General features: G+C 48.1%; 1 protein-coding gene across 2 annotated transcripts in view; it reads right to left on the minus strand.

Moving 5' to 3' along the window:
* Cdh4 (cadherin 4) overlaps positions 1–20683 on the minus strand; it is a 468010-nt gene that overhangs the window by 52157 nt on the left and 395170 nt on the right. For both annotated transcript variants that reach the window (XM_057781837.1, XM_057781836.1), the window contains exons 5-6: positions 5260–5415; positions 1751–1895 (exon numbers count right to left, since the gene is read on the minus strand). In XM_057781837.1, the coding sequence (XP_057637820.1) occupies positions 1751–1895; positions 5260–5415 (301 nt within the window). The remainder of the gene's footprint in view (positions 1–1750; positions 1896–5259; positions 5416–20683) is intronic.

The raw sequence follows: 20683 nt of genomic DNA on the forward strand, positions 1-20683 counted from the left end.
GGACTGCTTGCTGTTTTCATGTAAGTGTCTGAGATAGCCCACGTGGACTGCTTGCTGTTTTCATGTAAGTGTCTGAGATAGCCCACGTGGACTGCTTGCTGTTTTTCATGTAAGTGTCTGAGATAGCCCACGTGGAGTGGCTTGCTGTCTGTTTGAACTTCAAGCTTACCTGGGTGTCACGGGTTTTAAAATGGCTTTGCCTGGCATCTTCATCCGAGGCTTCCATGGCCTCATCCCTTCTACCCATCCCAGGGGAAAGCTTGTCCAACAATGTCCTCCCAGTCCTCAACACAGGAGACAGCTCGGTGGGATCACGTCGGAATTTGTTAATCCCTAGGCTTAAATCTATTAAGCCTATTAAATCTATTAAATCTGATTTAAGCTAGTGGATCTATAGGTGTGGGGCTGGCTAGCACCTGCACCTCCACGTAGGCTTCCAGCAGGGTTCGGAATGTGGTGCCTGTGTTGTGACCCCCATACATAGCTGCCTGGACCTCACTGCTAACTGGTGAGTGGCACATTGTCAATACCTGAGGAATGCAGAGATATTGAGACCGGACTCATAGTGAGGTAAAGCCATGTGTCCCGCGGGTCTGTGGGAAGACAGGCTCGCGGGTCAGTTCTCAGGGGGACAGAGGGCCTTGACACAGGGCCTCACCTTCTGGGCTGGGAGAAGGGTCTGCTTGTTTGATGGGCCTGGGTCTCTGGCCTGGTTTCCTGACTCAGGTTGGCACAGCTTCTTCCTTTCTTAGGTTCTTTTCTAACACATGGTCCCCTCTCCTGCACTTCAGCGCCTAGTCTACATGCATGTTACCACAGAGACAAAAAGACCAAAGGCCATGGCAAAATCTCCTGCTCTAACAGTCTAAGCCTAACTTCTTGGAGCCTGACCCAGGATACAAACAATTAGAGTCTTACTCCTAATGACTTCCGGGTCTCAGCCCAGATGGTTTTCTAGAGGACAAGTGGTGTTGCACCATTTACTGCCTTAGATGCTCAGCTGGTGACATGTTTGCCTTGCAGGCATGAGGACCTGTGTCCGGCCCTAGAACCCATGTAAAATAACCAGGCACATGATAAAAGCCTCAGAGCTGGAGAGGCACAGACAGATGCACCCCCAAGGCTTGTGCCAGCCACTCTAGCCAGTGCAGAGATTTCTGAATGAATGAGACCCTGTCTCAGAAACAGGGTAGGTGGTAACATGAAGAACAATACCCAAGGTTAGCCTCTGCCCTCCACATACACACTCGTACGTGTGTACTCACACGGGACACCCATGTTCACACTCGCCCCCCCCCCAAACATTAACTACAAGATAGTGAACATCTCCTCCTACCTATTCAGATGTGATCCCACGCAGACGAACAGTGGCCAGGTAACTTCTCTTAATTGCTATAAAATGTCCCCACTCCTCGGTCTGTCCACTCTTCTGTCTTTTCATCCTCCATGTCTATTCTTTCTTAAAACTTTCATACCAATTCTAGTCTGGTAAAAAGTTTGCTCCCTTGGCTACGGTCCAACGTTTCTTTCTCAATAGTCCCCTCTTCCCTTCTCCTTCTGCACCAAGGCGTGAGGTCCACCAGGCTATTCCCTGTTGCTACAGCGTCCACTCTCTGCAGTGTCTTGATACCCTGAGGTGTGCGAGGACGAGGGTTGAAAAGACTTGCACAGTGTTCCAACCCCATGTGTGGGTCCTGTGGAATGTATGGGGCTCCCAAGAAACAAAGCCAACACATCTGCCAAGCCTTACCTGGCTTGGAGCCCTCATCCACAGAGCCGTTGTAGACCTGGTTGATGAAGTCGGGACGGTTGTCGTTCATGTCGATGACATAGATATACAGATCAATAGGATTCTCCACCTTGTTGCCGTTCATGTCCACCGCGTGGGCTCGAAGCTACGAAGCAACAGACACATCAGATCAGGCAGCCACATTCAGGGGAATGATTTGTGGTGATGTATGTTTGTGCTTTAACAAATAAAGCTTGCCTGAAGATGAGAGCACAGAGCTAGCTGCATTAGTCAACCATAGAGGTCAGACAGTGGTGGTGTACACCTTTAATCCCAGCACTCACATCTCTGTGAGTTCAAGGTCACCCTGGACTAGTCAGATTGAATTAGTCAAAAAAGAGAAACAGAGCCAAGTGGTGGCTCACACCTTCAATTCCAGTAGTAGGGACGTGATATGGCTGGGCAGGAGGAGACAAGAGCTCAGGATTCAGTCTGAGATTTTGTAGAGACAGCATTCAATCTGAGGACAGATGGTGGAAGTCCATCCTGACACTATCCCAAGTCCTTGGGGTTTCCTTCTGCTCATGGGGAGATGAATGTGGGGTTCTACACACATCTTTGGAGAGGTTCAGAAACTCCAGAGGAACCTCAGCTTCCCCTGTAGGGTGAAGGTCCTGGATCGTTGGGGACTCCTACAGCCTGTATCCCCTTTCTACAGATCTCATTTCAAGATTGTCCAGTTTCAAGGGCAGAGCCTGGAACTGAGTGGGGTGTTGGGAATATGTCAGCCAAGAAAAATGCTCCTGAAGTCCCTGGGGGGCAGGGTCTAGAGTCCATGCACAAGGCTGACTGAGGTATGCAGCATCAGAAAGGGCTTGGGGACCATTCATCCCAGGGAATGTCACCCCTAGGGCAGCAGCCTTGGCCTCCAGTTCCTTCACCTGGACCAGCCTCAAAGGTGGAGCTAGAAGGCTCCTTTCCAGACATTTCTGTCCTGGCAATTGACAAGCAACTCAGGAAAGGCCCTTTCCAGAAGCATGGAGAGTAGCTGGCTGGGATCCGCAGCGGGACAGCTCTGAGGCTGAGCACGGGAGAACTAGAGTCAGGGAGATGGCGAGGAAAGGAGTCCTCTTGGGTGAGGGCTGGGGGGTTCCTGTGTGAGCGCCCCGGGCACGCGGCACTCAGCGGGGTTCTGCAGCAGGCTGTTTGCGTGCCCTGGTGTCCAGGAGTGCCTTGAGCGTCTATCCTGCTCCTCACGCCACTGTAGCACTAGAGATGCTTAGGCCCAAGCTCGGTTAAAAATAGAAAAGCATGATAGGAGCTCTCAAGTCAGGGAGGGGTTGTTCCCCTTTTGCCCGAGATGCAGACCTGGGGTGAGTTCTGTCTGCTGTGTGTTGTAAAGTTGCCTATTTCTTTCTCTCTCCCACGATGTCTCTACGCCTTTCTCTGTTCCTCATCTCTCTGTGTCTAAGTGCTTCTTTCTGTGCCCCCTGTGTGTCTCTTTGTGCCTACCTCCCTGCCTCACTGTCTCTTTTCGCATCTGTTTCCATCTCATTCCGTGCCTATCTCTCCCTAAGTCTTTCCACCCATGTCTCTATTGGAGCCAAGGGGCACATCCTGAGCCCATTGGAGAGGCGTGTTGAATGTGGACTGAAGCCTATCTTGGGAACCAGTAGCCTTGGTAGATTGTCCTTGGTTCTGCGTGTGTACAGTGGCAGCGTGTGGTGGGCTGAGACGGTGAGAATTGTGTGGAAGGCCCTGTCCCTGTGGCCAGGACTTCTACAGCACTGAGCTGGGGTCTTGGTAGGCTGAAGGGGTTCATGCAGGAGGAGGTTGACAGGGAGGACTGGATGGAGAACCAAGCTGACCAGGACCCTGGGGACGTGCTGTGCTGTCTTTAATCCCAGATTCCTGCCCATCCTCTTGTGGGTTGCCCCTACTGCAGATCTGTCTTCACTTCTGAGCTTTCCCAGCACCTAACACGGGAACAAACATATGTCAAATGCTCAAGAAGTAAATCTTGTATGGAAGGATGGATGTGTGGTTAGGATGGACAAGTGGGTGGATGGATGGATGAGTAGATGGTGGGTTGGTGCATAGGTAAATAGATGGGCAGATGTGTGGAAGGATTGGTGGGAGGAGCATGGGTGGTAACCAGAATAAGTAGATGGTTGGATGGGCAGAGGGTATGAGTAAGCAGTTAGATATTTACCTGGATGGGCAGATGGATAGGTGGGTGACCGGATGGTGAGCGGATGGGAAGCTGTATGTAAGTGTGAGCGGATGAACAGAGAGATGAGACATGAAGTAGATCAGGGGGTGTCTGGAAGGACCATGAAGTGTCTCTGAAGAGGGGCATCTGAAGGACTGGTGCTGAGTCTGACCAGGTCACTCTTGTGTCTCAGCTCTTCCACAGAAGCCATGGGAAGGGCAGCAGCTCCTGCTCTGGGGACTACAAACTGCAGCTATTGGCCCAGGTAGCTATCTCGGGGCAGGAGACTTTTGTGGTTCTCCTGAGGTTGCTTTGCCAGCCCTTTGGGCACACCACCCTGCTCCTCAAGACTCTTTGGGGGTTGGTTGGGGTTGGTAACCATTGCCAGTGACAGACCCAACCTCCTGTAATCCCCGCATCTACGCAGATGGGCAGTAAGCAGCTTCAGGGCCAGGCTCTGTCTTGGTCTGAGGATATAGTGTGGGTACGCACATGGAGCCTCCTTCTGGAGAGGAGAGATGGATGACCAGTCCTGAACAAATGGCCATCAGACCGAGGAACAGAAGGGTCAGCCTGCAATCAGCACAGAGCTGAAGCAAGAAGCCTCGGCAATTAATATGACGGCAGGGGACAGAAACTGAGAACCCCGCCTTTGTTCTCAGATGATGGTCAGAGCGTTGGGCATTCAACATCTTGGCATTTAGCCACAGGCACACACAACACCCTGACCACACCTCTGATCTATCCACCTGATATGGTGGATGTCATTATAACCATGTCACAGCTGAGATCTCTTCATGCTGGGGAGAGACCTGAGTCCAGGGTGGCCTCAGTGGCTCACCCAAGGCTCCCAGAGGTCAAGTGCTGGACTTGGCCCTCGCAGGTGCTGGAGCAAAGCCCAGGGAACCAGACAGAGTGTCTCTTGGCCATCACTCCAGAGAGAGGTAAGGACCTGGCTCTCCCCTCATGTCCAGTGCCAGTGGGGCAAGGAGGAGGCTAAGACCCTACAGCCTCTCTTTTCTGACTGTTCCTCCTTTCTGTGCGGCTGTTGTCTTAGAGGCTCTCAGAGAGACAGCGTGTAGAATTAAAGCTCACTCTGGCGTGTAAGTGCTGGGGTTGGGCCTGACAGTCATGTTTTGATGATTCTGTTGAGTAAATCTGTCTGATCTGGTAGGTGCCAAGGTCCTCCTGTGCTTAGGACCCTGTGGCCAGACGGAAGTGAGCCTCACTGCTGACACCTACCAGGGTGGAAGGCTGTGGAAGGGTGGACAGTCTATCGACTACCCCTTATTGCTATGTCCCATATATGGATACTTACATGGTAAGAGGCTCTTTCCTCTCGGTCCATGGGCCGGGTGACATACATCCTGCCAGACATGGAGTCAATGCTGAAGACCTCCATAGGGGGCTGGTCGGCTCCCACACCCGTGATGCTGTACCGGATGGGAATGTCATTGTCCTTGTCAGATCTGATCTGAAAGACACAAGGATGGAGTCATGAGCCTGCTGCAGGGGTGGGGCTGACACACTCATCCTGACGTCTTGCGGGCCCGACGCCTGGCCACACTCTTAGACCAGCACGAATACAGCTGCAACGGCTTAGCAACATCTCTCTCATATAGAACACACTTGTCTCTTCCCCAGCAAAGCAGCCAGTCACTCTGCCCTAAGAACGTCACTTCCCTATGGTGGTTAACCATAGCCCAGAGGAAAAGAGCTGATCCAGTCTGAATAGGCTTTAGGTGTATGTACAATAAGGTAACCCGTGTCCTAGTGTGATTTTTTAGAGAAAAATTCCTATTTACCATCTAATGCCTATGCATATGATGAAAATATTCCATGTTAGCACAAAAGGCTCAAGTTTCCATATATCAGTCAAAAGTTTATCAGAGCAGAAACCACTCATACCCCACCCTACAACCAACCAATGTCTCTTCCTCAAGGACCCAGAGTCTCCAGGAATATATGGACTCCTGAGCGCCCTGGCTCACACCTGCCACTCCCTGCCTGTGTTTATCTTGCACTTTCTCTTCTGAATAAAAGTCCTTGCTACTTTGGTATTCATGTATGGTTCCTCAATCCTTTGAAGATGCCAAGAATCGGAGATACAATGGGCTCAGACAGCAACCACTGATAGCAGAAGGGCAACCAATGGGCAGGGGGTTACTGAGTGCCACTAACTGATGTGGGATTCCCTTCTATATGCTATGAATATGTTTTATTACCATTGGTTATTAAGGAAGCTGTTTTGGCTAATGGCTTAGTAGAGTAAGTCCAGGCAGGACATCCAAACAGAGACAGAGACAGAAAGTAGGCAGAGTCGGAGAGATGCCATGTAGCTGCCGAAGGAGAGAGATGCCAGCTGCCAGCCAGAACCTTACTGGTAGGCTACAACCTCATAGTGATTCACAGATTAATAGAAATGGGTTAGTTTAAGATGTAAGAGTTAGTTAGAAATACATAAGCTATTGGCCAAACAGTGTTGTAATTAATATAGTTGCTGTATGATTCTTTGGGTCTGGGTGGTTGGGAAATGAATGAGCAGTCTCTGGCTACAACCAACTTCATGTCCAGGGGCACATCAGGTAACAGGGAGGTACAAGGTATAACATTTCAAGATTGATGATGATGATTATTTTGAGGCAGGAGTTCAGGTAGCTCAGGTGAGTTCAAATCTGCTATGTAACTGAGAATGATTTTGAATTCTTGATCCTCTTAGATCCTGGAATGACAGACATGAGTTGTTAAGTCTAGTTTATACAGTGCTGAGAACTGAACCCATGGCTTCATGCATGTTAGGCAAACACTCCACAAACTGAACTACATCCCTGGCCCTCAATATTTTAAGTTCCGTGCCAAGCTGTGATGTAGTATAAAATTGAATTGAATGAAATTTATTGTAGAATAAGACTGATTTTTTTTTGTTTCCTGGCTGCCCAGACCCGAATAATCACACAGAAACTGTATTAATTACAACACTGTTTAGCCTAGTAGCTCAGGTTTCTTATTAACTAACTCTTAGATTAATAGAAATGGGTTAATTTAAGATCTATGTATTGCCACAAGGCTGTGGCTTACCGGGTAAGGTTCTGTTCTAACGTCTTTCTCCTTTGGCAGCTACATGGCATCTCTCTGACTCTGCCTATTCTCTCCCTATATATCTATCTTCCAGCCTGACTATATTCTGCTAAGCCATTGGCCGAAATAGCTTTATTATTAACCAATGGTAATAAAACATATTCACAGCATACAGAAGGGAATCCCATATCATTGCAAACAGAGTCCACCTGAGAAAAATGCTGCTACTAAGAAGTTATGCTAAGAAGCTAAGAAGAACTCTATTCTTTTGTGTCTAGAATTCCTTCCTGAACTCTCTCAGGTTTTATGTTGATGTAGTTACCCCACACTGGGCGCCATTTTGTTGGCATACAAAAAAGTTCCACAATAGCCCGAAATGGAGTATAACAAAGGTTTATTTATCTGGGGATAAACTTACAAAAAGAAGAGGGATCTGCAGTCCTCTGTGTGTGCTGGGAACTGGAATCAAATTCAGCAGCCAAGAGAACCACACACTGCATTTATAGTACATGAGATCATGCACAAAGTGGGCTGGTATCCTAAAGGCCATTAGCTGAAGGAGTTCCCACAGCAACTTATGCCCTGGCAATGCTGAAGCATGCGTGGGCAGTCCGTATATGATGGTTCTGTTGCATTTGTCCATATTGGGTTTCATGATCTAAGTTGATGAGGATGACCAGGTCTCTTCCTCAAGAGGGCGCCAGACCTCATTACAGAGAGTTTGGCCTTGGAAGAGATTTCATGACTGCCTAGTATTGCCTGTGTTATGTGGCTATTAGTGGTCACTCTTAGGTAGATCTGCAATGAGGAGCAACAGAGTAAAGAAAAAAAATGCAAAATGCACAATTGAAGAGAAAAGAGCACCAGGAAGTGAAATGTAGAAGACAGAGTTCCAGTGCTCAAGGAGATAAAACATTTAAAAGGAAAGACTGTTCAACGCTAAAAGGAGAAAAGGGAGTGGTGACCTCAGGGCACAACCCCACACAGCTAAGCTTCCAACTTGTTAAAAGGCTTTAAAGGACAGTGAAAGGAGCCGTCAACAACAGAAAGCTGATTGGAATGTAATTGAATCAGGAGGCAAGTTCCAGCTCCAGAAGGCAGCTGAACTTGACAACTTCGGCCAAGTGGTTCTGGCTCTAAAGGTGTGAACACAAGAGAGGGGTTGTGGGGTCTCCCACCAAGGTTCAGGAGAGTCGCTGAGGCCAAGCATGCGTCAGGGGTGTCCCTGCATGGGAGCTCAGGGAGGCTATTGTGTGACTCTGTGAAGGTGAAGCCTGGATTGTTGGAGATGCCAGGGTGGTGTGATCCCTGCCAAAGAGAACTACACACCATATGTGGAGCCAGCCCAAGAGAGAAAGCAAAACTGATAGGAACTGAAGATGGGAAGATTGCTTTGACATTAGACTTGGAGATGCAGAGTTTGGAGTTTGCCCAGCTGGTTTTTGCTCTTGCTTTGGTTCAGTATTTCCTTATAATGCTCTGTTTCCTCCCTTTTGGAATGGTAATGTATGTTCTGTGCCATTGGAAGTGTGATCTGCTTTTTGATTTTGTTTTTACTGGAGTTACAGTTGTAGGACCCAGGGCAGCTTGGTACACACCTGCCAAGACAGGCCCTATAGACCAACAGGAAGGCCTAAGTCTCAGTTTATCCTAAGACAATACCTGGTTCCAAGAAAGACCACAAACCGAGACCACCCATGTTCCACCCATCCAAAGGAAATTCTTAATGTTCCAACCATTGTAGATAGGATCGCCTGCCAGCACACACCCATCGCTTTTCACCAGGACACCCCTAGACAAATGTCAGCCAATTAGGGGTTCTGAACCTTAGAAATCCCTCACCCCAACCTCTGCTATTATAAAAACCCCACCCCAATTGAGCTCAGGGCTCTCCAATGGCACCAGTATATTGAACACATGGAGAGTCCGAGTTTGTGAACTTGTGTAAGAATAAAGGCTCTTTGCTTTTACATATGGGACTCAGTCTCTTTGTTGGTGTATGGAGGACTCCATAGATCTGGGTATAAGAACAGATAAGACAGCCTTGGGTCTCAGAGACTTTGAACTTTGGACTTTTAAACAGTGTTGAGACTGTGATAGACTATGGGGACCTTTGAAGTTGGACTGAATGCACATTGTTTGATATAGCTAGAAGCCTATGGGGACCACGGAGTAGAATGTGGTGTTTTGAATAAGAATGGCTCCCATAGGCTCATATATTTGAACGCTTGGTTACTAGGAAGTGGAACTGTCTGATAGGATTAGAAGGATTAAAAGGTGTGGCCTTGTTAGAGGAAGTGTGTCACTGGGGGTGGGCTTTGAGGTTCCAAAAACAAGCTTTTTCAGGGATGGAGTCTGGACTGAGGCAACTCCAGGGGAGGGACCCACTGTTTGGCACCCTGAGGGTGGGGTTCAGAACAGTCCTGAGAATGCTTTGCTCAGATTAAACCTGTATTTATTAATTCGGTTTGATTGGCTTATTACATCCCTGGCGGTGGAAGTCCCTCCCATTAACCAGAGATTTTAAACTTAGCAGTCACGTCTTGAGTGATGCTGGCCTAGTAGCACTGGATGAAGGGGAGCCCTCTGGTGCCAGTGAGTGGCACCTGTCTCTAGTCGCCCCAGGACAGATGCTGCTGCTTAGCGTGTGGCTACTGATCCATCCTTCTGGCTACAGGAGCATTTAGTTACAGCTGCGCTGAAAAGAACCCACTACATAGTTCAGGTTTTTCTGCTTCTTTGTTTGTTTTTAAGGAAATTTATTGTGTTTTGGTCATTTTCTGGGCCACTCAAAAGCGCTTTCTGAAACACAGCAGCCCTGAGTCACTGAGCCCTGTGGCCAGGGACTCTTTGCACAGACCTTGGACTCTGATTCTTTCATAGTTTACCTTGTGGAGAAGAAATACTGTGTGAAGGAAGCCGGCAGGCCAGGGGAGAGCACTTCCCTGTGATTTGTGTCTGGAGAATGAGGAAAGCATTGCATAGCTGTGGAGTGGGGAGTGGGAGCTCAGACAGCCCTTCCACCCGCCCCCTGCTGAGGAGCCATGGGCTCCTTTGTGTTTGTTATTGGAGGACAGAACAGATGGCAAAAGACTAGTTTAAAGTGATGTCTGCATTAAAATAATGTACGACGCCGCCGCGCCGGAGTCTGTGTTCACCTGGGGACGGTTGTAGCTGGCCGCTCTGTCCTCAGGAAAGGATGGAAGCGGGGAGGCTCCAGATCCTCCCACATCAAGTATTTGCCTTGCTCAAATGAAGTTGAAGCTGGAAAGATTCACCATGTGGCTTCCAGTTGCTGACACCTAGGGTTATTCGCAGTGTATTCAAGTGAGGAAGCAATGGGGGCAGGATCACATCTGGATTGCAGATGTGTGTATAAGAGGGCGGGGGAGAGGGAGGGAAGAAGGGACAGAGAAAGGACCATTCAGAAAAGGCCCTCAGCCTAGGGTGAGGTGTCGCCAGGCCCTATGGCGACAGCAGGAGGACACAGTCACTTGTCAGGGGACAGGAGATGTTCCACAAGGTGACACCCCACAGTTATAAATCTGGACAAAGGCTGTCGGTGAGGATGTGGGGAGCAAGGGGCAAGAGTAGCTAGAGAACATCACACCCAAACTGGGCTCATTTGTTCTCATCCACAGCTAGTTACGGATACAGATACAGTACACATAGATGCAGAAACATAATATGCATACACGTCACACAATACACACATAGAATCACACATATACAGACATGCAAGCTCAAACACACACATAGTAAGATCCATGCAAACACATCAAAACACGGAAGTTCATACAGGCCTCCATACCCACACACTGGCCTCTTCTCTGGGCACTGGCCTCTGAAGGAGTTGGATATTCCGTGGCTAATGGCTGTCACTCAGGCCTCCCTGGTCCCTGCCCTGGCATTTCGAAAGCTGCTCAGATAATCCTCAGGATCAAGCCTGTCCAGCAGGCCAAGGATCTCTGGTGAAGTGTTTCTGTGCTTTCTCCTTGCACCATATTAAATCCAGAGATTTTCCCAGGAGGACAGGTTGCAATTTCTCATTTTTGTTCCCTGCTGGGAGTCTGCATGGCCTGCAGCAAGTAGCTCCTGCTTCTTCTTCGAGTGAAGGGCTCCGAGTCATGACAGCTGTGCCTCCCCCGTCCCTCTGCCCATGTGCCAGGATGGAGACCGGTGGATTTATTCTTGGCCGTGACTGCAGCCAGTAAGATAGTAGCTGGCCAAAAAAGGCAATTTTCTTTTAAAATCTGTCTCTCACTGAAGCCCAGAGGTAAGAAGATGTTTACATCTAAACACATTTGCAGCTTCCTGTGGTCTCAGCCGTGTGCACATAAAACTCAAATGTTCTTGGTGCCTGAACTTGATCCCACAGCTGACAGAGTCAGGTTTTCTTGGTCTTCTGCCTTTCCCAGACGGCTCCGCCCCTATGTTCTCCTGCCTTGCCTCACTGGCATCCAGCATCAATGATGCTTCACACAGCTGGCCGGGCCTCGGGAATCCTATAGGGCAGCCTGTCTCCCAAAGTCGCACATCTGGACCTGGAAGGTGTATGCAGCAGGTGCTTTATAATTACTAGATGAGCAAATGAAACCTGAAGTCACAGCCCAAGGGTAGGGCAGACAGATGAGATGGCCAGGTCATTCGCCATTCTTGTAGGGAAGCCCAGAAAGGCTTTTCCCCCCAGGATAACTGGCCATCCTGTGGTCCAGAGGATGGGGAGTGGGCAGGCTGTAGAGAGGTAGGGAGAGAAAGTCTATACAACCTGAAACTTGTTGAGGTCAGAGTGGGGCTGGGGCCTCTGTGAACCATTATTGCATGGAGAACAAAGACAGGGAATGCAAGAGTGGAGGGGGAGACACAGCACACGGGCCCCAGCACACGGGCCCCAGCACACAGGGTACAGCACACGGGCCCCAGCACACGGGCCCCAGCACACAGGGCACAGCACACAGGGCACAGCACACGGGCCCCAGCACACGGGCCCCAGCACACAGGGCACAGCACACGGGCCCCAGCACACGGGCCCCAGCACACAGGGCACAGCACACAGGGCACAGCACACAGGGCACAGCACACAGGGCACAGCACACGGGCCCCAGCACACGGGCCCCAGCACACAGGGCACAGCACACGGGCCCCAGCACACGGGCCCCAGCACACAGGGCACAGCACACGGGCCCCAGCACACGGGCCCCAGCACACAGGGCACAGCACACAGGGCACAGCACACAGGGCACAGCACACAGGGCACAGCACACGGGCCCCAGCTCATGGGAGCCTGGTCTGGAGACTGCTTGGGACCCATAGCTGAAGACAGAAGTACATACGCTGTGGGTGCCCCACTCTTGTTCACTGCCCCAGTGGACAGGAGCAGCTCCAGCAGCTTCCCTCAAATCTAGTGCTATCTCAGGGCTCATTCCAGTTTGGATCACACCTTCCTACTTAATGTGTCCATATCAGGATGCAGCAGCCTGGTCATCTGCTCTAACACCAGCTTGGTGACCCACCCTGAGGGGGAGCTAGATGCCCAGGTATCTTTAGCCCTTCAGAAGTCCTCAAAAGAGACCCACAGCCAAAGAGGCCAATCCTAGGGAATCCTGCTGAAGAGAGGGAGGAGGATTGTAGGAGCCAGAGGGGCCAAGGACATCACAAAAAAACCCACGGAGTCACCTAACCTGGGCTCATGGGAGCTCACAGAGACTGAACTGACAGTCAGGGAGCCTGCATGGGACTGACCTAGGCCCTCTACATATATCTGACAGCTGTGTAGCTTGGTCCTCCTGTGGGACCCCTAACAGTGGGAGCCGGGGCTGCCTCTGACTCTTTTGGTGGCTTTGGGTAACCTATTCCTCATACTGGGTTGTCTTGTCCAGCTTTAATACAAGGGAGGTGCTTAGTCTTACTGCAATTTGACATACCATGTTTTGTTGATATCCATGGGAGGCCTGCCCTTTTCTGAACAGAAATGGAGTAGTGGATTGGGGTGGATGGGAGGCAGAGGGGAGGTGGTGAGAGGGACTGGGAGGCAAGGAGGGAAGGGAAATTATGGTTGGACTATAAAATAAGTAAATAAATATTTTAAAAAGTCCTCAAAAGACCATTAGAATATTCCAGAATGCCAGGCTTTCAGGTCACCATCTAACCTGCACTGCATATGTGGCCACTGAGGGCAAAGACTTCATTTGTGACAAGGACCTAGGGCAGAGTTCCCAGGTCCTGCTTAGCGGTCACATTAACTTTATTTATGGTGTTAGGGATAGAACCCAAGGCACTGGATATGAAAGGGGTCTACTCAAGTTACACCTGTTGCCCAGGTACACAAACCTCTATAGCAGAAAGGAGGCAGAGCCTTCTCCTTGCTGGGACCCAGAACCCTACACATAGACGAAAAGACTGAGCTAGCTCTTCATCTCACAGGGTTACTTCTCTCCACCAGAGACTCAAGCAATAGCCGTCACTTGCTCTAGCCAGTTCCGCAGACGTGGGTCCTGGACAATTCAGGTAATTGTCTGTCAAAGCCCGATTTTGTCTTTGCTTCATTAAAATGAGGCAGAGTTTCATTTTAATTGTTTTGGGGAGTGATTGTGAAATCGCAGCCCTATTTATGTGAGACCCCCAGAGCCTGCTGCAGCAGCTCACTGAAGAGATCTTTGCTGGTTGTGGAGTGCTCAGCCCTAAACAGGCCATCTGCGTCACCTACTTCAGTGCTGGGCGAACCCTGTGGGAGAGGGGACAGAAGGAACATAGGTGGAGGACGGGGAGAATGCTGTGAGATGCTGTTAGCAGGGGCAGCTACCTTCAAGACTTCCAGCCTTCCACATCTCATCAGGGATGGGGAGGAGCTAATGAGGCCACACCCCTCCCTGAGGGGCCCTTAGCACTTGATGGTTGCTGGGGGAGAGGGGCCATTTTCTTCAGAAGTCAATGTTAATTGCCTATGATCCAGGGACTACCTTTCTTAGTTAGGGTTTCTATTGCTGTGACAAGACACCATGACCACGGTAACTCTTAAAAGGAAGACATTTAATTGGGGCTGGCTTACAGTTCAGAGGTTCAGTCTACTATCATCATGGTGGGGAGCATGGCAGCGTGCAGGCAGACATGGTGCTGGAGAAGGAGCACAGAGTTCTATATCTGAATCCTCCAGCAGCAGGAAGAGACCACCACAGTGGGTATAGCTTGAACATCTGAGACCTCAATGCTCACCTCCACAGTGACACACTTCTCCCAACAAGGCCATAGCTACTCCAACAAGGCCACACATTTCTTAATAGCGCCTTTCTTTCTGAACCTATGGGGCCCATTTTTATTTAAACCACCACATTGTTCTACTCACACTCATGTAAGAAACCCTACTGAGTCATAGAAATGATGACAGAAAAACCAACCATTTAGCCAACTAACCATCCAACTAACCAGCCAGTTAACCATCCAGCTAACCATCCAACTAACCATCCAACTAACCAGCCAACTAACCAGCTGACCAATCAGCCAACTAACCAGCAAACTAACCAACCAACAATCAGCCAACTAACCAGTGAACTAACCAACCAATGAATCAGCCAAATAACCATCCAACTAACCAGCCAACTAAACAAAAAGATATGCAAGGAAGATGGGGCCTTGTGGAGAAGATGTTTGGTAGGCGGGGGATGAGAGAGTAATGGGGAGGGTGAAAATGACCAAAATACATCACAGACAATTATGAAATTGCCAAAGGAGAAACTTTGCAAGCTGCTGGACTCAGTTGGCTGTTAGAACTGCTCTTAGCAACTAAATGGCACAGACTGTGGGTCCCACCCTGCCCCCACTCTTCCTTGAGTTTTGAACATTATTGAAGGATTTGAAGTGTTTCTTGTATTTCATGAAGTATTCCCCATGCACAATGAAACTGAGCCTTCACTTATTTTCACTTAGGATCCTGTAGCAGAAAGTCCAGCATGTGACATGAACAGGAGAGACCGGCATTCTGGGTAGAACACAGCGGCTATTGTGCACGCTGTTCACAGTTACTGAGTTTCATAAATCATGGGAAAACCCCTCAAAGTCATATGAATATTAATGAAAGCCATAAATATGTTCTTACAAAATTTTCTTGGTGGGGAAGAGGGAATGAGATGCTCCCAGAGATACCCTTTAGGTTGTACCAAATTAATAAGGCCAGGCTCTCTTAATTTCTAGTGGGAGACTGGGCAGGCTTTATTAATGACAGTGAGATGTCAGTGTGGTCATGTGTGTGCCTGGTCTGCTGGTACACAGAGGCCCAGTCATCTTTGGGTTATTGTCGTTCCCCTATTGGGAGACAAAGTGCCTTGCCCTCCCTAGCCAGTAGTACTGTGGGACAATGGCCTTGTACCCTATAAAGATTTGTCACTTGTATTGGTTTAATACTGATTGGCCAGTAGCCAGGCAGGAAGTATAGGAGTGGTGACCAGAATAGGAGACTTCTGAGAAGAGGAAAGGCTCAATCTGCAGTCATCACCCAGACACAGAGGAAGCAAGATGAGAATGCCTCACTGATAAAAGCTACCAAGCCACGTGGCTAACACAGACAAGAATTATGGGTTAAATTAAGATGTAAAAGTTAGTTAATAATAAGCCTGAGCTAATAGGCCAACCAATTTATAACTAATGTAGGTCTCTGTGTATTTCTTTGGGACTGAATGGCTACAGGACTGGGCAGAACAGTAGGAACACAGGACAGCTCCTCGCATCGTTCCTCAGCCACCACCCATCTTGTTATTTTGAGACATGGTTTCTCACTGACCTGGAGCTGATTGAGCTGGCTAGGTTTGCCTGGCCAGTTAGCTCCACGGATCCACTGTTTCTTCCTTACCAGCACTGGGATTACAAGCACATTCCACTATACTGGCTGTGTGGGTTCTGGGGATCAAGCTTGTGTGTTTGTGTTCACAAGGCTTTCCTTCAGTCTTAGGGCATACACAGGCATACATGCAAATCATCATGACTTGAATCACTCAAATGTTGCCTGCTGTGTGGCAGGGTCAGGACTTGCTGGTCCTTTGCCTTTAGTTTTCAGGAGTGTCTTCTAAAGATACAATTTTAAAAACTGATGGACGAGTTACTTTCATTTAATAAAGAAACTGCCTTGGCCCATTTATAGGCCAGCCCTTAGGTGGGTGGAGTAAACAGACAGAATGCTGGGAGAAAGAAGCCAAGTCAGGAGTCGCCATGATTCTCCCACTCCAGACAGACGCAGGTTAAGATCTTTCCTGGTAAGCCAGCTCGTGGTACTACACAGAATATTAGAAATGGGTTAGATCAATATGTAAAAGCTAGCCAATAAGAGGTTGGAACTAATGGGCCAGGCAGTGATTAAAAGAATACAGTTTCCGTCTAATTATTTCAGGGCATAAGCTAGCCATGTGGGCGGCCGGGTGCCGGAGACGCAGCCCTGCCGCATGAATTACAACAAAAAACAACTTGATAAGCAAAAAACAAAACATTAAAGCTGAACTCAGCAAGCATATTTAGCATATTTTACTCTGGCTCCCCAGTGCAGGGTGTGTCCTCCCACAAGTAGCATCTGTCTGTCTGTCTATTTGAAGACACACAGGTAGAGGCCATTCTGGTTCTTAGATAATTAGTACTAGTTATGCATTCTTCTATTTTGCTTGTGTTGTGTGTGCGTGGGTACACATGTATGTGCATGCACGTGGAGGCTAGAGACTGACATTGGGTGTCTTCTTTAATCTTCCTCTACCTTATTTTTTGAGACAGTCTGTTATTGAGCTGAGATCCAATGATTTAGCTAGTCTGGTCAGCCAGCAAACCATAGTAACCTACCAAGCTGTCTGTAGTTCTCCAGCTCTGGGACCATGGCACGTGCTATTATGCTTGATTCTGTACGTCAGTACTAGGACCTGAACTCAGGTCTTCACACTTGCCCAGAAGCAAGCATTTTTACCAACAAAGCCATCTCCCCAGCTCTCTTTGCTTTTTTTCTGACACAAGTCTTGCTATGATGTACAGACTGGCCTCCTGACTCTACTTCCTGAGGGCTGGATTACAGGTGTGCACCACCATGACTCTATCCTGTGAGTGCAGGATTACAGGTGTGCACCACCGTGACCCTACTCTGTGAGTGCAGGATTACAGGTGTGCACCACCGTGACCCTACTCTGTGAGTGCAGGATTACAGGTGTGCACCACTGTGACTCTACTCTGTGAGTGCAGGATAACAGGTGTGCACTACCGTGAATCCCAGTCTCCCTTTGTAGACTAATGGGGACAGCACTGTTGCTATGGAATAATGTTCTTGTCCACTGTAAAGATTTGTCACACATAATGGTTTAATAAAATGCTGATTGGTCAGTAGGAAGGCAGGAAGTATAGGTGGAGTGACCAGACTAGGAGAATTCTGGGAAGAGGAAAGACAGAGATGCAGTTGCAAGCCAGATAGATACAGAGGAAGCAAGATGAGAACGTCTTACTGAGAAAAGGCAATAAACCACGTGGCTAAACATAGATAAGAATTACGGGTTAATTTAAGTTGTAAGAGCTAGTTAGTAATAATCCTGAGAAATAGGCCAAACATTTTATAAATAATATAAGCCTCTATGTGTTTCTTTGGGACTGAATGGCCATGGGACCAGGTGGGACAGAAATTTCCCCTACAAATGGCACCCAAAGTTTGGCAACTGCATCCACATAAACCTGAGAGAGCTTGGAAAGGGATTTTAGACACAAAAGAACAGAGTCAAACATAGTAGCTTGGTAGCAGCATTTTCTTGGGTGGGCTCTGTTTGTTAGAGGCAAGCAGAGGTGCAGCTCCTTTAAGAGAGGCTTCCTGACTCAGCATTAGCAGCAAAAACTGTGCGGCTCTTTTAAGAGGCCCTGCTACCAAACACTGAAATGGTGTTTATGAGCAGCTGGCAGCATGCTTCTTGATGGTGGCATGGACCTAGAAACTCCACAGAGTTCTGGCAATAACTTGGCTCCCACCAGTACCTCCACTACAAAGCTAAACTCTCAGGAAGCCAAGGCATGGTGTGGAGTCAGTCGTCAAAGCTGCCACCTTAATCCTAGCCACGCGGTTTAGCAGATTAAAGACTCATGTGGCCAGAAAAAGATACAGTAAAGACAGATTCAGATGAGAAAAAAAATCTCTAAATGGTTTACAGTGTGTTTAAAAATATATATAGGCTTGGGAGAGAAAGGAAAAGGATAGAAAAGCCCTTAAAAAACTAGAGTAATAAAAAAAGCCATGTGAAGATGGAAAATACACAGAGAATCTGGATAGTGTATCATATTGTGTTGTCTTTGAATTGTTTGACTGCTGAGAAGGAGCAACAGCTGCTAAAAGACATTGGTTATAAATGCTGGTGGATTAAACCAACCTATATATTTTATAAATGCCTTGACGTCAAAATTTAAGTTAAAAATATTACTTTGGGAAAGAGGTTCTGCTTTTATTTCCACAGGAAATGAGAGGCTATGGATTCATTCTGGGTTAAGAAAAAATCAGGCTTGATTGAGGAAGATCCCTTGAAAAATCTGATAGGAGCGGATGGTCCAGATGATCCAACGTCTCAGAGAGCCTCTGTTGCAGTTTCCTCTGAATTCTGCATCCAGAACAGCTTCAAGGTGACTGGTTGAGGTGGTCCAGTCTCACAGAATACTCCAATCAGGATTTGATAATTCTAATTTTTCTCCCCAAAGATTACCTGTGCCCCCAACCAGAAGGAAGTAACCTAGAAAGCTACACCTACATTCCGCACCCCCAAAATGGATTATGGATGCTTGACTTTGTTTAGAGTGTTCATTACAAGTTGTTATGGATAATGGTCAAGAAAAAAGCTAAACAAAGGAGATTAGATTCAGGGTTCTTGTTTTGAAAAAAAAAAAGAGGGAAAAGCTGTGGGATAAGGCTCTTGTATATTGTTTAATAAAATGATGATTGGCCAGTAGCCAGGCAGGAGGTATAAGCAGGATGACCAGACTAGGAGGATTCTGGGAAGAGGAAAGACAGAGACGTAGTCATCAGCCAGATGTAGAGGAAGCAAGATGAGAATGCCTCACTGAGAAATGGTAACAAGCCAGGTGGGTGAGCATAGATAAGAATTATGGGTTAATTGTAAGAGCTAGTTAGTAATGGGTTAATTGTAAGAGCTAGTTAGTAATAAGCCAGAACAATAGGTCAAACATTTTATGGCACAATACTGACTGCTGTGTGTTTACTTGGGACCAAACAGTTGTGGGGCCGGGCAGAACAGAAACTTCCATCTATACACTGTAGACAACATAGGCCTTGATCAAAGGATCCCCCTGTATTAAATATCGGGTGACCTGTGACCTACCTCTCTTGTTTGATACCAATTCTGATTTCCTATGAAGAGCTTTCCCCCCAGTTTTCCTGATGGTGAATTCCAGATAAACAGTCGAGGCCAGTATTAGAAATACGAGCATGGACACACAGCTTCTCCCCACAGCAGACAGTTTGACGCAGGGATGGAGGTGACGGGAGACCTGTGACTCAGCAGTGACGTTCTCCAGGGCCCCTCTGCTTTGAGGTCTCCCTTCCTCACTACCCTCATCTACATGCTTCTGGTACTGGTATAGTGGGAAGGGGGAACACCCTTTTGTATTTTTCTCCATCTTTGCAAAGCTCAAGAGCTGTTGTGCATTTCCAGCCACCCCACCCACCCAGCAACCTGCCCCAGACAGGGACGCACTGGGAACGCCTTTGAAAGATGATACAGGATAGGAGAACACTATGTCTCAGAGGGAAGTGGGCACAGTAGAGAGACATCATCCTAAAGCTGTAGGGGACAGTGAGATGTTTTCCGGGGGAATACACTGCTTCCAACACCTTGTGGAAACATCACAGGCAAAAAGAAAACAAGCAGACACCCTTAACTATGGCCAAGGAAGCAATGTTCCTGGGTGACTCTGCTCCCTCCAGCAATTCCTTCTTGAGACTCAAGATGTTGCGAGTTCCCAGTTTCTGATAAAGCGTGTCTTTACACACGAGAGCTGCCCACCACACACTTTCACAGCCTGGTATTTATAGACGAGGCAGTGCTGGGTGTGAAATGTACTTAGCAGAGAATGGCATCTTGTTTTCTATCGCATCAACACAGGCTGGCAACATTCTTAAGCCTCCAGATAGCTCGGCGGACTCCAGGGGCAGAGAAATTCACTGGGTATACTAAGCGCACAAAGGCACGGCAAAGATCAAAGGTTTCAGTCCTGAGTCTGGGATCAAACAGCTCTAGTTAAAGTCCTCATTTTGTCTCTTTTTAGAGAACCCTGGACACGTTTAACTTATGAATTCGTCACCTCTTCATTTATGAAGAGGGACTCGAGACAGCTCCTGAGTAAAACTATCAAGAGAGTTAAAGCAAAGACATCTGCAGTGCGTGCAAAGAAGATGATCAAGATGATCCCTCCTCTACGTCACATCCAGGGATGGCACTTGCAGCTCTCCCTCCTCCATGTCACATCCAGGGACGGCACTTGCAGCTCTCCCTCCTCCATGTCACATCCAGGGATGGCGCTTGCAGCTCTCTCTCCCTCCTCTATGCTCTATGTCACATCACATGCGTGTTCATGTTGTCTTATCCACACTCATTAACCATCTTTTTTTTTTTTTTTTTTTTTGGTTTTTCGAGACAGGGTTTCTCCGTAGCTTTGGA

The sequence above is a fragment of the Chionomys nivalis genome, chromosome 9, assembly GCF_950005125.1.
Source record: "Chionomys nivalis chromosome 9, mChiNiv1.1, whole genome shotgun sequence".
NCBI lineage: Eukaryota > Metazoa > Chordata > Mammalia > Rodentia > Cricetidae > Chionomys > Chionomys nivalis.